The sequence below is a fragment of the Entelurus aequoreus genome, linkage group LG12 (assembly GCF_033978785.1).
Source record: "Entelurus aequoreus isolate RoL-2023_Sb linkage group LG12, RoL_Eaeq_v1.1, whole genome shotgun sequence".
NCBI classification, from domain to species: domain Eukaryota; kingdom Metazoa; phylum Chordata; class Actinopteri; order Syngnathiformes; family Syngnathidae; genus Entelurus; species Entelurus aequoreus.
The window spans coordinates 46,537,613-46,563,510 of NC_084742.1; the positions used below are offsets into that span (position 1 = coordinate 46,537,613).

At 40.8% G+C, this 25,898-nt stretch overlaps 1 protein-coding gene across 3 annotated transcripts in view; it reads left to right on the forward strand.

Annotated features, from left to right (window-relative positions):
* The window catches only part of col4a6 (collagen, type IV, alpha 6), a 186,396-nt gene extending 161,684 nt beyond the window's left edge, over positions 1–24,712 (forward strand). For all 3 annotated transcript variants that reach the window (XM_062066123.1, XM_062066124.1, XM_062066125.1), the window contains 20 exons: positions 1,904–2,062; positions 7,381–7,551; positions 7,621–7,764; positions 7,898–8,008; positions 12,550–12,731; positions 12,829–12,892; positions 12,979–13,053; positions 13,141–13,248; positions 13,317–13,424; positions 17,953–18,024; positions 18,138–18,257; positions 18,327–18,443; positions 18,512–18,673; positions 18,765–18,863; positions 18,948–19,100; positions 19,207–19,323; positions 19,396–19,587; positions 19,671–19,842; positions 22,482–22,596; positions 22,656–24,712. In XM_062066123.1, the coding sequence (XP_061922107.1) occupies positions 1,904–2,062; positions 7,381–7,551; positions 7,621–7,764; positions 7,898–8,008; positions 12,550–12,731; positions 12,829–12,892; positions 12,979–13,053; positions 13,141–13,248; positions 13,317–13,424; positions 17,953–18,024; positions 18,138–18,257; positions 18,327–18,443; positions 18,512–18,673; positions 18,765–18,863; positions 18,948–19,100; positions 19,207–19,323; positions 19,396–19,587; positions 19,671–19,842; positions 22,482–22,596; positions 22,656–22,916 (2,702 nt within the window). In that variant the 3' untranslated portion in view covers positions 22,917–24,712. The remainder of the gene's footprint in view (positions 1–1,903; positions 2,063–7,380; positions 7,552–7,620; positions 7,765–7,897; positions 8,009–12,549; positions 12,732–12,828; positions 12,893–12,978; positions 13,054–13,140; positions 13,249–13,316; positions 13,425–17,952; positions 18,025–18,137; positions 18,258–18,326; positions 18,444–18,511; positions 18,674–18,764; positions 18,864–18,947; positions 19,101–19,206; positions 19,324–19,395; positions 19,588–19,670; positions 19,843–22,481; positions 22,597–22,655) is intronic.
* Positions 24,713–25,898: the final 1,186 nt, after the last annotated feature.

Sequence of the window (25,898 nt, forward strand, 5' to 3'; positions counted from 1 at the left end):
AATGACGCCTCCGTGAGGGTATGGCACCCTCACTTGCTGTATTGACATTGCACTGATACTCTGTTGGTGTTTCATAATGGTCGTCCGCTATTTACTGGATTAAAAAAGTCCCTACATTTGACCAGCAAATAAAATTGCTAGCAAATGTAATTGTCTCAGTAAACAGCAAATAGTAATTTATTTATTTATTTGAATTAGGACAATGCATATTCATCAACATAGAGCAACAATGTAAATATGTCGGAGTTAGCACAATAGCTAATTTACGATATGTCGGTATGATACGAAAAGTGATAGCAAGGAAGCAGTTAGTGAAGTAAATATTAATAACACAGAAATGACAATGAACATCATTACACTACAAATGCAGCAATACAAATACCAATAGAAATAGCACTATTGATAATGAATCATAACAATAATTACATCTATTATCAACAATACAATTGTTTTAAATGCAACAATACATACATGTAATGATAACTTGAATTACAAAAGAAAGCAGATAAATGGATGGGACGCAAGAGAAGCGAACTGTATTAACCTTGTAGATTGTTATAGTAGAAACTCAATCTGCTCAAAGGAAGGTCAGTTTTGTAGCTTCTGTAACGAGCTAAACTATTTTCAGATGTGTGAACATGATTGCACAAGGGTTTTCTAATCATCAATTAGCCTCCTGAGCCAATCAGCAAACACATTGTACCATTAGAACACTGGAGTGATAGTTGCTGGAAATGGGCCTCTATACACCTATGTAGATATTGCACCAAAAACCAGACATTTGCAGCTAGAATAGTCATTTACCACATTAGCAATGTATAGAGTGTATTTCTTTAAAGTTAAGACTAGTTTAAAGTTATCTTCATTGAAAAGTACAGTGCTTTTCCTTCAAAAACAGGGACATTTCAATGTGACCCCAAACTTTTGAACGGTAGTGTATGTACTGTATTTGTGTATGTATGTGGGAGCGTAGGTACCTATGTGTGTTGGTAAGTACCAATGTGTGTGCGTATGTATGTATTAATGTAAACATATACGTATATGTGTATGTATGTATAGTTGTGTGTATGTAAGTATGTATGTGCATTTGTATGTACAATATATTTGTGTACCAGTGTGTGTGGGAGCCAAAGTACGGCCCCAGCCTCACTCAGCCAGGCCGGCCAGCAGCAGACCGTAGACAGATGCAAATTAATTAATTAATTTTAACGGGCAACGTTGATTTGGGACATGAGTATTTTGAGTTACGTGATCAATCATTGAACCAATTAAGCTTGTAAATTGAGGTACTACTGTATGTACAAATTTGAAGTTTGCACACACTATTTAGCACTTGTAATTTGGGACCTTAGTAAATCAGGCCATAAGGCTCTTTGTTGACTGTGACTGGACTATAAGTGTATGTTAACCCTTTATTTGGTTCTATGGTGGGATATTTTGCAGCTGTACTCCATGAAAAAAGTAAGCGACTGACTCACTAATCGTACTAAAATCAAGACAGTTTATATGATAAATGGGTTATACTTGTATAGCACTTTTCTACTTTCAAGGTACTCAAAGTGTTTTGACAGTATTTCCACAATCACCCATTCACACACACATTCACACACTGATGGCGGGAGCTGCCAGGCAAGGCGCTAACCAGCAGCCATCAGGAGCAAGGGTGAAGTGTCTTGCCCAAGGACACAACGTACGTGACTAGGATGGTAGAAGGTGGGGATTGAACCCCAGTAACCAGTAACCAGCAACCCTCCGATTGCTGGCACGGCCACTCTACCAACTTCGCCACGCCGTCCCCATAAAATATAAAAACCGAGACATATTTCTGGGGGAAATGTTCACCTAAAGCTGAAACATACTTAAACCGAGAGAATAACAGTAACATCTTATTCTGTTTTATCAGGTTTTGACGGGCGCTCAGGTGTTCCTGGCCTTAAGGGAGAACGTGGAGTAGATGGTCTTCCTGGATTTACTGGTCCTCCTGGACCCCCCGGTGACCCGACCTTTGGCATCCCTGGTCCACCAGGACCCAGTGGCGGCAACGGCCCAAGTGGACCACCAGGTTGTTGTTCTACCCAAACATTGTGTCCTCTTTTCTCCTGCGAGTGGTTCTTCCTTTTCTCCATTTTTGAAGTTGTCACATGACCTGGTTTGTTGTATTTAAACTCATTCGAAAGAATCTTTCTTTCTATTCCCACTTCTTTCCCTCCTCCGACCTTTCCCTCCTTCCTCACATGCTGCCACCCCCCTCATCTCCATCCATTCTTTCATCCTTCCATCTGTTTCCTCCTGGTGTTGGATCATTCCACATAGGCTGTCAAGGTGAGACACTCCCATCCGCTCCATCCTTAGCCGCCACTCCTCCTTCCCTCTTGCACTGCAATTGCTTTGCCTTTGTCCAAGTGTTTTTTTTCCCATACTTCAGCTAAAGAAATGTCCATGAATTAGATTGATTAAATGTAATATCGCAGTAACTGGTATTGAAAAGACCATATCCTGCTCATTTTAGGGGCTTTTAAAATTATATTGGGTCCCACTGGGAATACTCCATATCGCAAGTTGTGTATGAGGAAAATCTGCATTATTCTGCTTGGCTTTTATGGCCTTCTCCCAGGGGTGGAAGGTCGGCTCCACTCTCCTGCCCCGTGGCTGCTCAGACCTATATTGAGACACGTTCTCCTCAGTCGATCACGTGGTAAAACAGTAAAGAAGAATTGGATATTAACTCTAACTGAATGAACATTTGACAATCCAGCATTGAACTGTGATTTTTTCACGAAAGAGCATTGACTGTAAAGTGTTAATATCCCCCCAAAAAGAAAAAAATATTTCCATTGTTGCCTTTCGATGGTTTAGAATTCTTACCTCGGTAAAGACCATTTATGTCTGCCTTTTTTCAAGTTAAACAGTCAAAAGTAGGCCTGGGCGATATGGCCTGAAAATAAAATATCCGTTTTTCTCACAAAAAAATTGCATTTATGATTTTTTTCTGATTTTTTTTCTTTCTTTTTAAGAAACCAATGAGTACAAATGACATATATAATTCAAAACAAATGTTTATTTTATTTGATTTAAAGCTAGTAATTATTACCGTACTCTTAGCAAATGTCTAATTTGTATAATATTAGTTTTTTTAGACCAGATATAAATTTTGCTTTTTAATGAAAAATGTTCAAAAATCTAAATTAATGGAGCCATATGTAGTAATGTGGCCAGAAATGGTACTGCAATCACGGTCAAAATTCTGTAGTCCCCTCCCACTCTCCATGACTGAGGTTGCCAGATACGCAGCCAAATCCAAATCCTACTCCAAGGAACTTCAAATGGCAATCAACGAGTCCTACGCTGTTGGTTTCTCTTGTTTATGCTTCTTGCAAGATGGTTTACTAAGTAATTATTAGGGCTGTGAATCTTTGGGTGTCCCACGATTCGATTCAATATCGATTCTTGGGGTCACGATTTGATTGAAAATCGATTTTTTTTCAATTCAACGAGATTCTCGATTCAAAAACGATTTTTTTCCCGATTCAAAACGATTCTCTATTCATTCAATACATAGGATTTCAGCAGGATCTACCCCAGTCTGCTGACATGCAAGCAGAGTAGTAGATTTTTGTAAAAAGCTTTTATAATTGTAAAGGACAATGTTTTATCAACTGATTGTAGTAATGTAAATTTGTTTTAACTATTAAATGAACCAAAAATATTACTTATTTTATCTTTGTGAAAATATTGGACACAGTGTGATGCGATACGAGTGTAAGCCACTGTGAAACTACTTTTTTTTTTAATAAATGTCTAATGATAATGTCAATGAGGGATTTTAATCACTGCTATGTTGAAATTGTAATTAATATTGTTACTGTTGTTGATAATATTCATTTTTGTTTCACTACTTTTGGTTTGTTCTGTGTCGTGTTTGTGTCTCCTCTCAATTGCTCTGTTTATTGCAGTTCTGAGTGTTGCTGGGTCGGGTTTGGTTTTGGAATTGTATTGCATTGTTATGGTATTGCTGTGTATTGTTTTGTTGGATTGATTAATTAAAAAAATAAATAAATAAATAAATAAATACAAAAAATCAATAAAAAAAAAAAAAGAGAATCGATTCTGAATCGCACAACGTGAAAATCGCGATTCGAATTCGAATTGATTTTTTCCCACACCCCTAGTAATTATGCCACATTTTACTAATGCCGATAAGCCCAATGTATTTGTAAAGTTACGCAGCAATATTTTCGTCGGGAGTCGGGACAGATTGTTGGCATTACCCTGCTAAAATGTCCGCACTTAGCCGTGCTAATGTTGGAATCCAGTTCCTCAGCATATCTGCATATTGAGAACGAAATAAGCACTAACACTACCCATATTCACATAGGTTTTATTTGTTGAAATGAGATGTTTCCCTGTCAGTTGGCTGACACATCGACATTCAGGCTAACAGGTGTATATTTCCCCCGTTATTCTGTATTTTGACGTGTCATTGACCGGGCGAGCATGCTATGCATTCGTTGCACGAACATACTAGCTTTGTTAGACAAGATCATAGATTGTATTGGACAATATAGTTTACATACGAAATGTCCATTTCCATTTATTACAAGTAATAAGAAAACGGAAATGCCTTACTTACCTATCAAGGAGGAAATTAGCAAGTTTGGCGTCAGATGAAAAAATCTCCGCCTTCAATCGTCCCCATCTTTCAAAGGCATCCCCGATACAAATCCTTGTTTTGTTACTGGCTTTGTCATGAATAAGTTGAGAATCTTAACGAGGCCTTTTAGATTTACTAAGGTGTGACATGTTTAGTAACTTTACCAGTGGCAGTAGCTCGGCAAAGGTGGCGGTGCGTAACTGGCAACCTGGATGTGACACCCTCACAGACTTTCTAATTGGTCAAACGATGGAGGGCGGGGCATCGAAATGAAAACATTAACAAGATTTCGGTGCTGTAAATCTAATTTTGAAATGAGCATATCCTGGCTGAACTACTGTTATCAGTAATGAAGGTATTTGAAAATAAGATTATCTATTAATGCCTTTTGACATATCAGGGCCATTTAATGATGACTTGCTATTAAATTATTATATATGGCAACCTTTAAGAGCTTCCTCTGGGAGGCAATACTTTTGGTTGAACAAATTACGTCTGTTAAAAATCTAGCATTGCACATTGCATGCAAATATATATTAATCTCCAACATTTGAGATGAATATAGTGCAAAGTTAAAACTTATGTCTTGAATAAAATACTTTTGTAAATAAAAATGTAGTATTGTCTATTGTATGTAGATAAATAATCAGGTAAAACATTGAGAGGAATATAGTTTTATTAAGTATTAAGCACCACATTCTTGGCGATGTGCAGAGTTTTAGTGATCATTCTGTCCATTGTACACCTTTTTTATAATACACGGCACCTTGTGTAAATGATTCCACCATAGTAGGCTGCTTGTTAGTGGGAGTTTGTTGTTGGTTGTCACGGCCTTGTTTGCCTCGTAATGATTTGCATTTCCAAGTTTGTTGTGCTGCTGCCTTTTTAAAAGAAACTTTGCACTATGCAGTCACTTCTTCCACGCCTGTTGCCGTAAATCTATACTACAGACAACACTTTTCTTTTCTTTGGAACAAACGTCTCGCTCTTGTTAGCGTTAGCATTAGCCATGTTTTGCTAGGTGTGTGAATCCCCACTAAGGAAATAAAAGAAGAGTGGAAGCTACGGAAGCTCCAGGGGGCAACAATTATGACAGATCAAGGGTAGAAAAAGCATAGATTTTTTCTTAAAATTGATATATATCGCCCAGGCCTGTGCCCCTAGGTTTTAAGCAGTGGTTGCCATACATGGGCTTTCTACACTTTTAATTTAAAGGATCTGGTGGAAGTCTTGTGAATCCCTCATGCCTGACAGATTTAGGATTTGGGAGTGGCATAAAAATGAAACCAAGTTTACAGTAACCTGAAAACACACGTCCAAACCATGTAGAACAAGAGTATAACATTTTAACGATATTCATGAATCTAAAATGTTGGAAATGTAGGATAGGGCCCCTTTCAGTGACGTGCGGTGAGGTCCATGGCCTGTGAGGCACCAAAGTCATTTTCAAACTAAAACATTTTTGGGGTCTTATTTTTTTTGTATATGTAGTCCATGCAGCTAACTGGTGTGTGACTATATAATTTACTAAATAACTACAGCGTGAACCAATGATGGCATCATAGGAAAGATTTTCAGGTAGAGAGTTCAGAGGAGGCTAATACAGGCACAGACACGTTAAAAACACACTTGAACTAACACAGAGTATTGATAAGAGGACATTATCCTTCTCCAGTAAAAGGTATGTTACTTTGTTGTAAAAGTCATCCTTATTTTCTTTTATTTGAGATGTTCATCCCTGTAGAAAGACGGCAGCAACAAGCACCTGTGAGCCATAGTGCTGTGCGTAGTGTCAAATGTTTTCACAGTTTATTGTTTGATTAGCAAGACTTATGATGCCAGCCTGATGTTACAGACATTACACAGGCTATAGAAAGCCATGGTGTAGAATTCATGCTTCTACAAACATTTAATTGTCGACATGCCGATGAAAAAGCATTGAAACTCTCCATCCAATCCAGTTTATGAAAGACTGCACAACCTGAGGTATAGGCTCTGCTTGCAGCTCTATTTCGGGTTTCTGCCCCATGTCAGGTAATGTGAACATATAGTGAAACCTAGAAAAAATGCACTTATAGCACTGTTCAATGGACAAATATAAATATCCACGTTATGTTGTTCTATCAAAATGTGCCTTGCCTGCAATCCCTGACCGCACGTCACTTGACTGGAAAGCCTTCATGGACATTTTCTTTCCAGTAATTTGACTGCTCCTTCTCGCAGCGAGCACTAACCCTTGTAGCACATTGACAAGTTCATTTATATTCCTCTGCAGTAGGCTTGTGTGGCAACGAAAGCTGATTTCCTTGATTTGGAAGCTTCATTCTTAAAAAGGACTAAGGGTCATTTTCATCACATCCCACCACAGCAGCCATTGGATGACTTGAAAGTTCTTTTTAAAGAATCAAATGATAGAATTTAGTGGGCTTCCATGCTAATTCAGTCTGGAATTGCACTTTTAATTGTAATGACCTTCAATGATTTTAATGCCTATACCCAATCAATAAATATAAAGTATGATACTCTTTTACCACCAATCAGAGTGCAATTGCAGCCATACTAAGACCATATAACAATTTATGTGTGTTTTTGGTGTGTATTCACAAGGCAAATAACATATTTTAAAGGTGAGTTGAATTGCTAGATGTGCCCTGTAAAGTATCATCACATTTTAGATCAAATATTAATAGAAATGTGATTATAATGTCCCATCATCCGTTCTCCACCAGGTTTTCCTGGTAGGAAGGGTGAACGAGGAGACCCGGGCTTCCCAGGACCTGCTGGTATGAAGGGTACCTCAGGGCTACCCGGCATCCCAGGCTCACCAGGGCAAAGGGGACCCCCTGGGCCTGCAGGACCAGGAACCAGAGAAGGATTCCCAGGAATACCGGGAAGGAAGGGTATGCTCTAGCCAGCCTCTGTTGCTTTCACCCTATTAGTTAAAGATAACAAACGCATTTTTTTCATAGGCGAAAGAGGTTTTCCAGGAGCTATGGGCTTCCCAGGACTCTCAGGCCGTCCTGGAACACCAGGATTTCCTGCAGGAAAAGGACTGGCTGGGGAGCCTGGAAGAAATGGACTTCCTGGCAGGTCTGGATACCCCGGACAGAAAGGTAGCGTGTCCAGAGCCGAAAACAATTCAAAATCATTAGGTTTTTAGATTTACTGTTGGATCACTGATATCCACTTCATCCCATTACGACCCATAACGACCGAGATATAAATATCCATGTTTTGCTTGTTTAGGTGACCGAGGACTGCCTGGTCCACCGGCCCCTCCAATTACAATTACACAGACAAGAGGAGACTCTGGAATCCCTGGAACCAACGGACGACCCGGCTTCCCTGGAGCCAGAGGTATTTTACCTCTTACCAGCAGTGGCGGGCCGTGCATTTCCCACCTAGGCCTTCAGTGATGTCGGACTTTAAAGATTACCTCTCAAAATACCATAATTTATGTCACCACACCATTGCTGGAGAAATACTATACAGAAGCACATTTACGCACTGCTGGGCATTGTACAAAACGGGTTATTTTCTGGCACATTTAAAAATCAATAAACCCGCATCAACAATTAAAACATATCTTATGCGGTACTGTCAAAATTAAAAAAAACATTTTAAGCGTGTAAAAATAAAGAAATAAAATATCCGAACTCACATTTCATCGACAGCTGAGCTAGCTTCTGGTGTTGGCCGAGATGGTCTCACAAGATGTAGCTTCTCTTTAAATATCCTTCTTGAAAATGGCCTTTGCAAATATATGTGTTGTCTTGTCTGATCATTAAAGATGCAGATGAGGCGTGTTGGCTGACTTCTTAAAGTTTACTCCATAGCGTGCTCATCAAAAACATCCTGCTGCCGGCATGTCTACATTAAACAACCTAAACGGGGCTGCTGCGCATGCTCTTTACTACTGTGGCATGCTGGGTAATAGAGTTCTTATGCTACATGGCTCATAACATCACTATATATATGCCTTAGCCATCTAGAAGGCCTTACTGACAACAACTCATTATCTGATTGGCTATCGCAACTGTCTATCACTGTATGTCCCGTACGCTTACAGCTCACGGACGCCAGCATTACTGAATCTGAAGGCCTCCGGCAGATTTCGTGCAGCATGGCAACATAAACCAGCTGAATTTTGATTGGATATGGATGGATGGATAAAAACTCTATAAGCTAAAAACAACAGTGCTGGAAGGAGCATAATATGACATGAAGAGAATATAAATACTTTTAGATATTTAGGGAAAGTACTGTAGATGAAAAATTACTTTTATCTTTAATTATGATCATGATTTCTGGTTATGTTAGGCCAGCAGAGAAGGCCTTGCTGGCCCTGACGGCACACCACTGCTTACCAGTAGTAACTAGATTGACAACAGTGTTTCCCATAAACTGCCAAGATACCTGTGGCGGTGGGGGCGTGGCTATAGGCGTGGTCACCATGACATCATCGAGTAATTTGCATAATTTACTACAATTATATGATTTTCTCTAAAAAGGCTCAAAAAATGTATACTTACTAATTAATAATAAGTTTTGTTTTAAACGTCCATCCATCCATCCATCCATTTTACAATATAATTACAACACTTTATGTACATATTTATATACAGATTTGAACAATAAGTTATTCACTGAAATATATTTATTAATTGTGGTTTTTACAAAAAATATATCTTATAAAATATAAAAGCTAAAATGTCTCATAAAGCTCTGCCCCTTTAATTAGTGCATACTAAATCATTTAACTTTAGCCTACTACTACAACCATATTATTTACCAGCAACATAAAGTGACACAGAGGCAGCGGTGTCCTGCCACAGTCAGTAACAAATAAACAGGAAACAGTAGTGGTGGTAGATAGACACAGAGCTTCATCAAACATCTGATCGACTGAACAAAGAGCTCCAAAAATCTTGAACTTTAGACTGCCATCAGTTTTACTCCCTACACTTAACCATGTGTTTCCTACTGCCTGCAGACTTTGCACCCTTTGTTATATACACATGTTGTGTTTCTAATATAAATACATTTAATAAAGTCAAATACAAATAAGTATCCTACACTTCTCTTTTGTAAAGTAAATCTGAACAGCCGATATGGGCATCTACATCAACTATATGATTTACCTGAGAAGCTGGAGAGGACAAAAAAAAAAAAAAGTTTTTATTTTTTAAATTTTTTTAATTTTTAAATTGTTTTTATTTTATTTGTGGCGGACGTAATTCTTTCGTGGCGGGCCGCCACAAATAAATGAATGTGTGGGAAACACTGGACAAAAAGTAGCTTTCAGTGACTTGAAGATCTCACTTTACAAATAATGAGTTCGGCCCTTTTCCTCAAAAAGTTCAGGAACTTTAGGTTCCTGGAACCTCTAGTTCTTAGAACTAGAGGTTTATGTAGAGGTGTGGATTGTGTTTCCACCGCATTTCACAGTTCAGGGTAGTTTATACAAATCATGCTGATGACGTACGAGTTTAGTATATTTCTACTGATACCATGTAAATAAACAGACAATATTACATTTTAGTTATTTTACTAAAAAGTAATTAAATGAAATACAAAGCAATAATATACAAAATGATAAAGTACCGAATTGTTTATAGAAAATCAGGCTTTTGTGACCAACAGTCAAAAAGTTCTCCTCTCAGTAAATGATGAATTCATGAGGGTCAGAAGATTCCTTTTGGTTCATTTCAGCTGTAAATAACAATATTTAAATAATAAATGTCAGTGTTTATCTCACGCCGACAACACAAACACTTTGCCGTTAGCTTGTGAGCATTAGCGTTCTGTTCACTCGAGTTGAGGCAAATAACTAAGCAAAAGGTGTGTCACTGACTACTTTTACAAACTGAGATCGGCAGGTCGTGAGTTCACACCCCGGCCGAGTCATACCAAAGACTATAAAAATGGGACCCATTACCTCCCTGCTTGGCACTCAGCATCAAGGGTTGGAATTGGGGGTTAAATCACCAAAAATGATTCCCGGGCGCGGCCACCCTGCCGCTCACTGCTCCCCTCACCTCCCAGGTGGTGATCAAGGGTTATGGGTCAAATGCAGAGAATAATTTCACCACACCTAGTGTGTGTGTGACAATCATTGGTACACGTTAAAAAAATAATAAATAAAAAACATGTAATAAAGTAAATAGTTAATATTTCAGGTTATTTACCTTCATTCCACTCGTGTACTGCCTCCTTTATTCCACATTTATCCAACAAAGTCTCAGAGTAGTAAGCAGCAGAGGTCGTTGCTTCATACCCCTCCGTAAATACGTTTAAAAGAGTCCGTCCACTTCTCGTAGCTTCGTAGCTTAATAAACAACAATAAACTGCATATAGTTTAAAGACTACTGCAAGACAGTTCCACTGGTCAGCGTTCTTCCGCAAAAAGACGCCCCACAAAAGTTCCTGCATTTCGAAAGGTCCTTGCGTTTTTCTTCTTTCTCTCCGTTGTCAAGTTTGTTGTAATAGGAATATACAAGAAATGGGAAATAAGTTGTCCCCAACTGTGATCAACCAATGAGCGTTCGACAGCACAGCCCACCCCATAAAAGGTTCCACGAACATTCCAAACGTCCCACCAAGCTGACAGGAACTAAAAAAAAGTTCCTGAAGAACTAAATTTACCCGGGTAATGTTTGGTGGAAACACAGAAGGAACTTTATTTACCTGTGTAAATAGGAAAGTTCCTGTAAAAGTTCCAGTAAGTAATGTTGTCTAGTAAGTAAGTAATGTAAAGTAATGCTTGACAGAGGAACACAATCTGACACTCTTTGTCAATTGTATTGCCCACTGTCAGGTTCAAACACCAAACTATCTATTACGCAAGACAAGAAGAAGGAATCAGGCAGAGACAGAGTTAAATTTTTCTCATGAGGAGAAACGTTTGGGGCTGCACACTCAGTTACAGCCTCCCACCACGCTCTGAAGGGCAGTCCCACGTGCTCCTCTATTTATTCGGGAGTTCCCTAGTTCACTGAGGCTTTCTCTAAAGGCAGGCAGCCCCAGTATCACAATACATGATTACTCAGAATGCAAATGTGCTTGAGCTTGAGATTTCGCCCTGGCTTTGCTTTGTCTGCGTGTTGTCGTCTTATCTTCGTTGAGGTACTTGAAGTCCGTAGCGGGCTGGAAGACAGAAATGGCTGCTGCGAGGCAACTTGCAGTGGAAGATAAGTTGTGTGCCTTTGCACAGATAGAACAGTACAACTTGACCACAATAGATAATAACTATAGCAACAGCCTTTAAGCATAAGAGTTGTGTGATAACTTGTACATAATTATTCTAACATGTGTGCGCTGTTGCCCTAACGACACAACGGAAACACAACATTTCCTTGTTATGCACCATTGCGGGTGCATTCACAAACCTGGGAATTCAACAGTTCAACTGTCGATGTGAACATCAATATTATAAAATTAAGTAATTTTTCACATTGTGTATGTTAAAGTTAAAGTACCACTGATAGTCACACACACACTAGGTGTGGTGAAATTACTTTCTGCATTTGACCCATCCCCTTGTTCCACCCCCTGGGGGTTGAGGGGAGCAGTGAGCAGCAGCAGGGAATCATTTTGTTGATTTAACCCCCAATTCCAACCTTTGATGCTGAGTGCTAAGCAGGGAGGCAATGGGTCCCATTTTTATAGTCTTTGGTATGACTCTGCCAGAGTTTGAACTCACGACCAACCGAACTCAGGGCGGACACTCTAAATATAATTGTAATAGTATTATTCAAGTACAGTACCTAAATTATTCCGTTCAATTTTTAAATCACAAAGTTCCATAAAAATAAAAATGCAATGGTTTCAAACAAAATGCGCATGTCTTTCATTTTTTAATTCCAAACATGTACAACTCTTTTTTTTTTTTTCCACAGGTGACAAAGGTCTGCCAGGCCTGCCTGGTCGACAGGGTCTGCCTGGACTTCCAGGTTTCGCTGAGCAGAGTAAAGGGCAGCCAGGACAACCAGGTTTTCCTGGGCAGCCTGGCTTTCCGGGCGGTCCTGGGCCTAAAGGTGAAGCTGGAATCATGGGGTTTCCTGGCATGTCTGGACCAAGAGTAAGAAAAGACAAACTAATATAAACATGCAGCAAGATGAAAGTGGTGAGTTTCTGGTTTTGGTGTTGTTGATAATTATTTTACTTTTTTTATACAGGGAGATGACGGCGGACCCGGAATCCCTGGTAACCCTGGGCAGTCTGGTCGCCCTGGTAACAAAGGTAAGTTACATGTTAAATCCCACCCAAAAACATGTAATAATTTCTTTTATTATGTCTTTGCATTTAAACTTACATTTACTTCTCAGGTCTGCCCGGAGACTCTTATGGCTATCCCGGTGCTCAAGGACTCAAAGGGCAGCCCGGAGACCCTGGATTTCCAGGTAGAACTTTTCGTCAGATTACCACTAGACATGAAAGGAGGGGAAGGTGCGTCCGACAAACTTTGAATCCATTTGTCTCCCCTCAAGGTGGACGTAGCACCAATGGCGCTCCTGGTAATGATGGTACTCCTGGAAGTCCCGGTTTCCCTGGAGGGAAGGGAGGGCCTGGAGTAGCTGGACGTCCTGGAATAATGGGTTAGACATCAGCTGGCGATTTATTTGAGTCACATGGAGCAACTAAATATTTATCATCCTGTTGGCAGGTTCACCTGGCTTTCCTGGACCAAAAGGTCAGTCGGGATACCCTGGTAGAAGCGGGCCAGATGGGACCCCTGGTCTGCCCGGAGGTCCTGCAGGTCCTGGACCCAAAGGTAAGACGAAAACTGTGATTACATGGGTCTGGAACTCACAGCTCGCGGGCCGACGATATTTTGTGACCCCCACCTTAATATGAAAGTTTATTCTTAAGCGTAGCTGAACGAACCTACCAATCACGGTGTAGTATATGGCTCTCGGGGGCGGGACATCAACCGGGCTTGAGGTGAGCAGAGAAACATTTCTCAATGAGTGAAAGTTACAGCAGCGTTGCCATGAAGAGTTTTCTTCCGTGTCTGGTTGGCTGCCTCGTTTCTATTGGGCACACGCGAACATTCGTCCCAGCGTGCTGCGTTCACAACTCTTCCAAAAACAAAGTTTTTAAAGTTACTAACCAGTGGGACATTATACGTATATAATAATTAATTTGTTCATTTATTTTCTCATCTTATCTTGTGTTAAAAATACAAATAAAGACATTTGTGCAGATTAGAATTTTTTACCAAAGCTTCTCTTGTGGAATGCCTGATTTGAATAGGTACAGTTGAAGAAAATGTACAGCACACTTTGTTGACAGGTACACTAACGTTCAAAAGTTTGGGGTCACCCAAACAATTTTGTGGAATAGCCTTCATTTCTAAGAACAAGAATAGACTGTCGAGTTTCAGATGAAAGTTCTCTTTTTCTGGCCATTTTGAGCGTTTAATTGACCCCACAAATGTGATGCTCCAGAAACTCAATCTGCTCAAAGGAAGGTCAGTTTTGTAGCTTCTGTAACAAGCTAAACTGTTTTCAGATGTGTGAACATGATTGCACAAGGGTTTTCTAATCATCAATTAGCCTTCTGAGCCAATGAGCAAACACATTGTACCATTAGAACACTGGAGTGATAGTTGCTATGTAGATATTGCACCAAAAACCAGACATTTGCAGCTAGAATAGTCATTTACCACATTAGCAATATATAGAGTGTATTTCTTTAAAGTTAAGACTAGTTTAAAGTTATCTTCATTGAAAAGTACAGTGCTTTTCCTTCAAAAATAAGGACATTTCAATATGACCCCAAACTTTTGAACGGTAGTGTATGCTGTAAAGTAGGTTATGATTAAGTGTGTGATATACTGTATGTATAGTCAATAACTGACTGTCTAATCAAATTTAAGAATTTGTGAAGTCAGAAATATTTTTATATTTATTCCTACAATTATTTATTTTCTCTTTAATTAAAAGAAAGACTGCATTTAAAAAATGAATACGAAAATAAATGAAATAGGTTTTTAAAAATTATGTAATTACCACTGCCAGGAGGTTATGTGACCCTTGTAGTTGGTTTGTCAGTTACTTAGTCGGTTATTTCGTTTTTAATGCAACTTTCAAGAAATGTCCAAAACGGATACAAAACAACTGCTTTGATTTTGGGGCTGATCAAGATAATATTCTTCTTTTTCTTCTCTCGTATGAGACAGCTAGGCGATGTCGCTCAGCCGCTGCAGCCAGCTCACTGTGTCAGGGCTCAGGTCATTGGGTGGGGGAAAGGTGGGGCACTCGTGGGTGATCTGGTGGGCGGTCTGTTCCTCGGCTCCGCATGGGCAGGCTGCTGATGGGCGCAGACCCCAGCGGTGCATGTTGGCGTTGAATCGGCCAACACCCGTCCGTATCCGGTTTAGTATTGACCAGTTCTTGCGAGGAAGGTCAGCGCCCGGTGGTAGGCTTGTATTTGGGTTGACTGAGAGTTGAGGGGATCTGGGGGTCTCCTGCCAGCTGGTTTTCTATGCTTCAAGTGTGTTGAATTTGGGTCCACCAAGAGTTGCTGGGTGGCGGGAGAACGGGTAGGCGTTGGCGATCCAGGTCTTGGGAGTCTGCTACAAGTTTGTGCAGGAGATGGGTTGGATCCTGCGAGGCCTTACTCACAAGTCTGTGTGTGTGTTTTCCCTGCATAGTTTCCCTGCATCGCACCATGCTGGTGCGATGCTGGTGCGATGCCAGACAGTACAATGAGGAACTCCGTTGGGGTGGGTTTCAGGCAGGCGGTGACAATCCTCATGGTTGAGGGTGATGTCGAGTTTCTGGGCACCATGCAGTGGAGGCATATTCTGCCGCGCTGTACACCAGAGCAAGGGCGCCATTTCTTAAGGTGGAGGCGCTTGCTCCCCAAGACGAGCCTGCTAGTCTGCGTAGTAGGTTATTCCTGGAGGAGACTTTAGCACGCAACGATTCAAGGTGTTGTTTGTACGTCAGCTGACTCCTGACTTTGTACGACAGCAGCAACATAATATTTACTTCTTTACCTTATGTTTAAGTTATGAACTTTAACTTCTCTGTGTGTGGCTTGACTGACAAGAGGCTTCACTCAGTTTATTTCATCCCGCAATAGGTAGCTGAAAAAGTTATGGGCAGATTTTCAAATACCTTTCAGGAAGAGGTTAAGGAACTTACATTTTGGGGCTGATGCGGATCACTTTTTTTACCATTTGGATATGGGGCCTGGTGGGGGTCTGCGTTTTCCGAGTGCTTTTGTAAATCTAAAATCCTTAAAGAAGAACATTAAGTGAAGCAGATACGTCTTACGTTCTTTGCGATATTCTCTCAAGCTCTCTCAACAGATTTTGAAACACCTTAACAATTGAACAGTTTTACTGTATCAAACTACATCAGCATAAACAGCAAATAAGTAAAACATTTTGTGTTTTGTCTAGAGATGTCCGATAATATCGGACTGCCGATATTATCGGCCGATAAATGCTTTAAAATGTAATATCGGAAATTATCGGTATCGGTTTCAAAAAGTAAAATGTATGACATTTTAAAACGCCGCTGTACGGAGTGGTTCACGGACGTAGGGAGAAGTACAGAGCGCCAATAAACCTTAAAGGCACTTCCTTTGCGTGCCGGCCCAATCACATAATATCTGCGGCTTTTCACACACACAAGTGAATGCAAGGCATACTTGGTCAACAGCCATACAGGTCACACTGAGGGTGACCGTATAAACAACTTTAACACTGTTACAAATATGCGCCACACTGTGAACCCACACCAAACAAGAATGACAAACACATTTCGGGAGAACATCCGCACCGTAACACAACATAAACACAACAGAACAAATACCCAGAACCCCTTGCAGCACTAATATACAATATACACCCCCCGCTACCCCCTACCCCTGCCCACCTCAACCCCGCCCCCCACAACCCCGCCCACCTCAACCTCCTCATGCTCTCTCAGGGAGAGCATGTCCCAAATTCCAAGCTGCTGTTTTGAGGCATGTTTAAAAAAATAATGCACTTTGTGACTTCAATAATAAATATGGCAGTGCCATGTTGGCATTTTTTTTTCCATAACTTGAGTTGATTTATTTTGGAAAACCTTGTTACATTGTTTTATGCATCCAGCGGGGCATCACAACAAAATTAGGCATAATAATGTGTTAATTCCACGACTGTATATATCGATATCGGTTGATATCGAAATCGGTAATTAAGAGTTGGACAATATCGGAATATCGGATATCGGCAAAAAAGCCATTATCGGACATCTCTAGTTTTGTCTTATAGTGGTATTACAAATTGCCGCGTTGTACGAGCGCTACAGTCCATGAACGTATGAGACCGCCTGGTTTGAATGAACCCGAATGAGTGTCTTCTCTGGGTGCAAAGCTTTATTTTCACTGTACTTTAGACAACGACATGTTGTTTATACAGTATTTCCATTGCCTCCGACTCACTTGTCTCCTTGTCCTGTCTCTTCTTCTATGTCTCATTCGTATCTGCCGCTCATTACTCTTTTTTTTCTCTGTCATTTTTTTCTTCCGTGCATGTCATTCACTTTCCTTTTCGGCTGCTCTTTCGTCTGTCTCTAAATGTGTGGCAGCTGGAATGTACCGATTTGATTGGCGGAGTATTATTTCATTGAATAGCTTAACTGACATACAATTGATCAATGGCTTTCCTGATCCTTTACAACCAATACCATAAAATCCATAATAGCTGCACCGTTCAAAATATAAGCACCCCCCTGTCATAGATTTAAATACTTGAATAATTTGTTGACTATATGTCCGTATAGGATAGGGTTTGGGTCTGGATATGAGCCCCCCAAACTTTCACAACCCCCCCAAACCTTAACAATCCCCCAGCCCCGAAAACACAGTTTTATAAAATAAAAATCAACGATTTAACTCACCAGAACAGCAACAATGCAAACATATTATCCAATTTAAAGATTATTTTGTTCATGAATACATCTCCTTCGCTTCGGGCGCATGTACATCTGTGCGAGTGTAACCTGGGAGATTCCCTGTGCTTTTAGCTCAGTAGTAGTAGTAGTAGTAGTAGTAGTAGTAGTTCGTACCCCATTCGGAGCAGTAGTAAAAAACAACGCAGCCGAGAGAGAGTACACAATCGCTACTCCAAGTAGAGCTGTCTGTGATTGACAGCTATGAACACCAATCATTGCATTCCGTCGTCAAAATCGGGGGACCCTGATTGGGTGGGGGCCCATGGGCTTCAACCCAGGTAAGCTTTAAGGCGGCCCTGCTGGACTTCTGCAACAGCGTGACACACCGTTGTTGTGTTTTTGCAGGTCTTCCTGGACCTCCCGGTTTGGATGGACTTAATGGCCTTCGTGGACCAAAAGGCCTTCCTGGAACGCCTGGTAATTAGGTTTTAAATTGAATTAGGACAAGAACAGAAAGTTAAAGGACAAGTGTGTCCATGTCGTTTATTTTCTTATGCAAACAATCCAGAAGGGTTTACTTCTGGTTGCAGGTGTGAGTGGAGGAAGTCGACCCGGTAACCCTGGCATTCCGGGATCAAAGGGCGAGAGAGGTGTCTCCTACCCTGGAGGACCAGGCTTCCCAGGACAGAAGGGAGAGAGAGGAGAGTCAGGTGAGACAGTCTCAAAGACAGAGTATTAAAAGTGTCGAAAGTCAAATTAATCAAATTCGGTGTGGTCAGGTGGTCAGGGACCTTCGGGATTTCCCGGTCGATCCGGCCTACCTGGTCAATCAGCTGGCTCAGACATTCCTGGACCAACGGGAGATCCTGGCCTCCCAGGACTAGATGGAGAGTATGGTAAGTACACCTTTCTATTTTGTTAAACTCCTTGTCTTTCTTTACCTTTAATCTCTACTCTTCTCCAGGCCTGTCTGGTCCTCCAGGGCCTCCTGGTCCACCTGGGCCAGGCACGGACCAGGGGGATCGAGGTGATCCTGGGCTCCCTGGCTTTCCTGGAAATCCTGGCAGGAAGGGAGAACCAGGGTTTCCTGGAGGCCCCGGACTCCCAGGAAGTCCTGGCTTCAAAGGTACAGCTGGGCTTCACATTAAAAGATTGTTCCTTTATTGTTCAATGCTTTTCACTTGGGTTTCTTTTAAACCATTCAATATAATGTTTAGGACTACCAGGAGATAGTGGTATCAGCGGCAGTCCAGGTATCAAAGGTTTTCCTGGTGACCCTGGTTACTATGGAGGCAAAGGAGCCAAGGGATTCCGAGGTGGGAGGACTTCAGTCGTTTTATATGAGGAACAAATGTGACTTTATCCAGTATTATAAAACATATTTTTACCTCCCTGCTCAGGCCCTGCGGGTCCCAAGGGTCAGCGTGGTGTCTCAATCTCAAGGATACCTGAACCTTATGAACAATCGTTTGGAGATCCAGGCGTTCCAGGTCAACCTGGAACTCCTGGCTTCAGCGGAGAGCCTGGTCAGCCTGGATTGCCTGGACGTTCAGGTACATAGTGGCATTTAATTTGACACTAATGATAAGAAAGTTTCTCAAAATCAAACACATCTGCACTTTTAAATTTCAAGTTAACTCAAAGCGCTTCTCGTCTCAGGTCCAAAGGGTCGGCCTGGTTCTTCTGGTAAACTGGGCAGGCCTGGTTCTGGTGGTCTTCCAGGACCAATTGGTGACCCTGGTCCTCCTGGTTTCCCTGGAGCCAGTGGAGATCAAGGTGTGTTGTTTGTTTGTTTGTTCTTCACTTTACGTAGGACCTGTGCTACACAATATTCTTCTTTATCCTCAGGCCTTCCCGGTGGTGTCGGTCGGCCCGGCAATCCCGGGACTTTGGGTCGGAGCATCAGTATTGGCTACACTCTGGTGAAGCACAGCCAGAACGCGCAGGTTCCAATGTGTCCTCAAGGCATGGCCAAGCTGTGGGACGGGTACAGTCTGCTGTACGTGGAGGGTCAGGAAAAGGCACACAACCAGGACCTCGGTATGACAACATGCTGAATGAGACGGGGGTCTTTGTCTTGTCACTTTTTAAAACCTCGAATTGCTGGATCTTCGTGTCTCCAGGTCAGCCAGGGTCCTGCCTCCCCAGGTTTAGCACCATCCCTTTCCTCTACTGCTCTCCTAACGAGGTGTGCTACTATGCTAGCCGCAATGACAAATCCTACTGGCTCTCCACAACTGCGCCCATTCCCATGATGCCCGTAGCCCAGAATCAGATACGATCTTACATCAGCAGGTACTGACCGATTCCTGTTTCGGCTCTGCATGTGAATGTTTGATATGCAACACTCCTCACTCATATTTTTTTGGGGACGTTTAATCAATGTTGTGATCTGACGTTGATTTAACATTGAAATTTGATCATTTCCCAATGAATATTTTACAACACATATACAGCGTTAAAACAACATGCTTTTTGACGACGTTAAATCAATGTTGGGTTTTTTCCCCCCAAAGTATTTGTATTGTCAGTTTTCTTAATACAAACCTATACACATATAATAATAAGCAAATAAATTAAATATGAAAATAAAAGTAATGAATTAAGAAGTTTTTTACACAGATTATAACATAAAAACAAAATACATACAAAGAGGCTTAACATTTCAGTTGAATGTCCACTTTCATCAATCACATGGCCTAGTGGTTAGAGTGTCCGCCCTGAGATCAGTTGGTTGTGAGTTCAAACCCTGGCCGAGTCATACCAAAGACTATAAAAATGTGACCCATTACCTTCCTGCTCGACACTCGGAATTGGGGGTTAAATCACCAAAAATTATTCCCGGGCACGGCCACCGCTGCTGCTCACTGCTCCCCTCACCTCCCAGGTGGTGAACAAGGGGATGAGTCAAATGCAGAGGACAAATTTCACCACACTTAGTGTGTGAATGACAATCATTGGTACTTTAACTTTACTTTACATCAAGTATGCCAAAACATATACTTCTTAGGGGGGGGATAGGGTTATTGGCTACAGTGTCTGGTATTCCAAAATAGGTCTCCACACATCACGAAATGTATTTAAGTTACCAGAAATCTCATATCTCAGTTTTTCAATGTGGAGGATTCCCACTAGCTCCCTCAACCAGGCTTCAAACTTAGGTGGTGAGTCAGATTTCCACACTCTCAAAATGCATCTCTTTGCTATGTCCATACCATAGGCCACCACTGTGCTATCATTCCGACCCATCTTGCCTAAAGTGTTAGACATGCCAAGCAAATCAGTTTCAGGGGTTAAGATCCAGGTTTACTTTATTTAAGTACATGAGAATACCATCTGAAAATAGAACTCCAGACATTTTTTGTCTTAGGGCATAGCCAAAATTGGTGTGCAAGTGTGCCATCTGATCTCTTGCATCTTTCACACAAGGTGGAGGTTTGGGGAAAGATTTTATGCATCTTAACCTTTGAGTAGTGTAACCTGTGTATAACTTTGAATTGAATCAACGGCGACCTAGCATTGACTGAGCAATGGTGAATGTCATTTAAAGGCCTACTGAAACCCACTACTACCGACCACGCAGTCTGATAGTTTATATATCAATGATGAAATCTTAACATTGCAACACATGCCAATACGGCCGGGTTAACTTATAAAGTGCAATTTTAAATTTCCCGGGAAACTTCCGGTTGAAAACGTCTAGATATGATGACGTTTGCGCGTGACGTCAATGGTTGAAGCGGAAGTATTGGGACACATTGTATCCCAATACAAACAGCTCTATTTTCATCGCAAAATTCTACAGTATTCTGGACATCTGTGTTGGTGAATCTTTTGCAATTTGTTTAATGAACAATGGAGACTGCAAAGAAGAAAGCTGTAGGTGGGATCGGTGTATTAGCGGCTGGCTGCAACAACACAACCAGGAGGACTTTTAGTTGGATAGCAGACGCGCTAGCCGACGCGAGCTGCCGACCGCATCGATGATCGGAACGCAGGTGACCACGGGTGTTGATGAGCAGATGAGGGCTGGCGTAGGTGGATAGCTAATGTTTTTAGCATAGCTCTGTGAGGTCCCGTAGCTAAGTTAGCTTCAATGGCGTCGTTAGCAACAGCCTTGTTAAGCTTCACCAGGCTGGAAAGCATTAACCGTGTAGTTACATGTCCAGAGTTTGGTAGTATTGTTGATCTTCTGTCTATCCTTCCAGTCAGGGGCTTATTTATTTTGTTTCTATCTGCAGTTAAGCCCGATGCTATCACGTTAGCTCCGTAGCTAAAGTGCTTCACCGATGTATTGTCGTGGAGATAAAAGTCATTGTGAATGACCTTTTTGCGTTCTCGACTCTCATTTTCAAGAGGATATAGTATCCGAGGTGGTTGAAAATACAAATCTGTGATCCACAATGGAAAAAGGAGAAAGTGTGGAATCCAATGAGCCCTTGTACCTAAGTTACGGTCAGAGCGAAAAAAGATACGTTCTGCACTGCACGCTAGTCCTTCACTTTCACGTTCCTCATCCACGAATCTTTCATCCTCGCTCAAATTAATGGGGTAATCGTCGCTTTCTCGGTCCGAATCTCTCTCGCTGCTGGTGTAAACAATAGGAAAATGTGAGCAGCCCTTCCTCCGGTGTCGTCACCCTACTTCCGGTAGGGGCAAGGCTTTTTTTTATCAGAGACCAAAAGTTGCGAACTTTATCGTCGTTGTTCTATACTAAATCCTTTCAGCAAAAATATGGAAATATCGCGAAATGATCAAGTATGACACCCCCGTTTAAATAAGAAAATTTCATTTCAGTATGCCTTTAAGGCTTGTTCCCATATCTCATCTTGGATAGTGATATTGAGATCATCTTTCCACTTTTGTTTAAATTGAATATCAGGCTGTGCATGTTTGTGTGACTCCTCACTCATATTTGAAACGTTTTTGTCCAGGTGTTCTGTCTGTGAAGCGCCATCTCAGGCGGTATCGGTTCACAGCCAGGATTTGACTATTCCTAACTGCCCCCCTGGCTGGAGGAGTCTCTGGATTGGCTACTCCTTCCTTATGGTAAGTCAGGAGGTTTAAAGGAACTGATGTGGAATTTTAAAATGTGATCGTCAATGCAGCACACGGCGGCGGGGGCTGAGGGAGGCGGTCAGTCACTAGTGTCCCCCGGTTCGTGCCTGGAGGACTTCCGCGCAACGCCGTTCATCGAGTGCAACGGGGCCAAGGGAACCTGCCATTACTTCGCCAACAAGTACAGTTTCTGGCTGACCACGGTGGACCCCAACCGCGAGTTTGTCTACTCGCCGGACCAGGAGACCCTGAAAGGAGGCCAGGAGCGCTCCAGAGTCAGCCGCTGCCAAGTCTGCAGCAAAGTCTTGTAGGAGAGGAATGGATGGAAATCTTCCAATACATGTACACCAGCAAGAACATGTGACTGAAAAGAAGCCTCCTTTGCTTCAGGAAAGTTTTTATTTGTGGTAGGAATGAATGGTTTATTGAGGGTGAAAAACGAGGAGTACGGCAAGAGAGAAGGTTTCCACTCTCCTCTAGATTATCACTGACAATATGGTGCTATTGTTTGTTTGTGCCTTGTGTTGTTTTTATTGTCTTTGCTCCTGTTACCATTCCCCTCTCCCTTGGAGCATGTTCCTTGACGCGCTGCGCCTGCATCAACTGAGTCTGTTCTTGTTTCAAAGCTGATTTTCCCGCAACAAAAGTAAACTTGTAGCTTGCCTTATAGTTTACGTTGCTTCTAAAAGCTATTTTTTCCCTAGTGACAAGGCTGTCATTCATGTAAACTGACACACCTCATTAGTCTGCCAACACAAAAAGGAATACGGAATTGCTTTTATGTCAACGTGGCAACAGTATTATTTGGGAGAAGTTTGCCCTGACTTGTTTGTGTCGCACAGCACTTTTTCACTTTTTTCACACTTCTTTTTCAACAGTTTTTTTTGTTTGTTTTCATGGGCAACAAGACTTTTTTTGCAAAATAGTAACGTCAGAAAAGATTTATGGCAAACTCGCCTCAGGTGCTAAATGAACACGCATGCATTGAGTCAAATAAAAGCAGCACTTTTTCCAACACATCTAGCCAACACCAGTTATGGATGACTTGAATGAGGCCACAATTTCATATATTTTGCACTGACAATGTATTGGAATAAATATGACAAACAAACCACTGCCCGGACTTTCAATTTCTGTAAATCAGGGGTGTCCAAACTTTTTCCTCAGAGGGCCGCATACAGAAAGATTTCTACATTAAAGATGCTAACACCAATCCATTTACTGTAGGTCAATATATAGCTAGCTGGACAAAATATACTCGACAAAGCAAATTATTGTAAAACCCAATAGCATATATCTCATTAATAATGAGTTTTCTAATTTTCCGAATATGCCAATTCACATTGAAAAAATAAGCTGTGGGTCAGAAATTGCCCTCTGCCCGTATTTTGGACACCCTTGCTGTAAACCCTTTTTACTTTCACACACTGTCTGATAAAATGTTAAATATTGCTGTACATAGTATTTCCCGTGGTTCCCTTCTTTTCTTTTTTCTGGAATACTCACTAATGCTTTTTTTTCCCCATTTGTTTATATTTGCTATTCATTTCTGTGGATGAAATTTGAGTTTCTGCTTTTAAGTGTGTTTATTTCATTATAAATAATATTTCAAGTACAGTAAACACATGAGTCAAATGGACCTCTGGCTAGTAAAAGCTACTTTGGGATTTGAAACCACTGCAACCACAATGCTTTTCCTGCATTTGTTTGTTTTTGTTTTTATTTAGAATGTAATTATTTTATCTAAATCATGATACTATCCCCTCTTTTTATTTACCGGGATGGAGGGAATGGTCGGGCAAATATGCTTATATTAATTTTAGACAGAAAAATGATTTGTTTTATATGGTTGGTTAAAAAAAAAAGTGATGCATTCAGTGCCAGCAGTTGTGAAAAAATAAATGTGGTTTTCCTAAAAGAGGACCAAAACAACAAAAATGTCCTTTACTGAAGAATGACTTGATCTGATACAGTTGAGGTGGATTTTGAAATAAAAGATGTTGTATGTATGATCCTCATGTTTGTATGCTTGCAGAAAATACAGAGTGTTATGTGTTGAAGAGTTAAATGCTGTGTGCTGAACTAAAACCAAATTAAAACTGTAAAATCATGCCCCTTGATACTGAATCTTTGTATATTTATCAATTGTCCAAAAATGTCACGTTCCTGCATAATTACTACGACTTAATCACAAAACATGATCAACAGTTTCATTGCTTATGAAAATGTTATATTTTCACTCATTTGTTCCTGTTTGTATTGTAAATGTCATGTTTTCAGTTGCAACAGAGGAATTTCTCATTTCTTTTTTTTTTTAAATTATATTTGTTTATTCATTTGATAGGAAAATCATAATACAGGTACTGAGAAAACAGACACTTTTTTTTTTTTTTTTACAAAAAAAATACAAAAAATTACAAAAAAATAATAAAAGTAAAATACCGGTAATAAAAACCCCACCCACCCCCGTCCTACATTTCAGTCACAGTGGGGAGCAATGGACTGCCTTCCTCTTCACCACAAGCAGATAGAGAATCACAGTAACTGACTAAAAGGGGGGAAAAAACGTAGCAACAAAAATAAAAATCACAAACATACAGAGAAGTGTCACTGAATAAAACAACAAAGAAAAAAGAGTTGAGGTAAGTGAAAAGGTTCATTGTCAACAGTGAGCATCACATTTATCCTATAGTGTCTTTTATTTAGCTATGTAACTAATTATGCAGCACCAGGTCAAGTCAAATTGTTTTGGTGTACCCCTCAAATTATATTTAATTGTCTCTAAATCTAAGAAAAACATGAGGTCCTTAAGCCATAGGGAGGCCTTGGGGGCAAACTGAGATTTCCACTCCAAAAAAATCCTTCTAGGAGCTATTAATGATGCAAAGGCGATACTATCCTTAAAAGTCTGCTTGATTTTTGGATAGTTTGGTGGGATTCCAAAAACAGCCAATAACAAGGCGTCAATTTAAAATGTAATGCATCTTCAAGATGTTTAAAGATATTAATCCAGTAGGCTTTTAGACTGGGACAGGACTAGAACATGTGTGTCATGTTTGCAGGAGTCGATTGACAGCGATTATGTATCTGCAATATTGGCATACATTTTGGAAAGTTTAGCATTAGTAAAATATATGCGATGGACAACCTTAAACTGTATTAGATTAAGTTTTGAAAAAGGTGTGCTATCATTTATTTGTATCAATGAGATTTCCAGTCATTGTTTGAGTTTGAGTTTATTTCGAACATGCATGCATACATGATACATCACAATTTCCAGTTTCTCTTTTCAA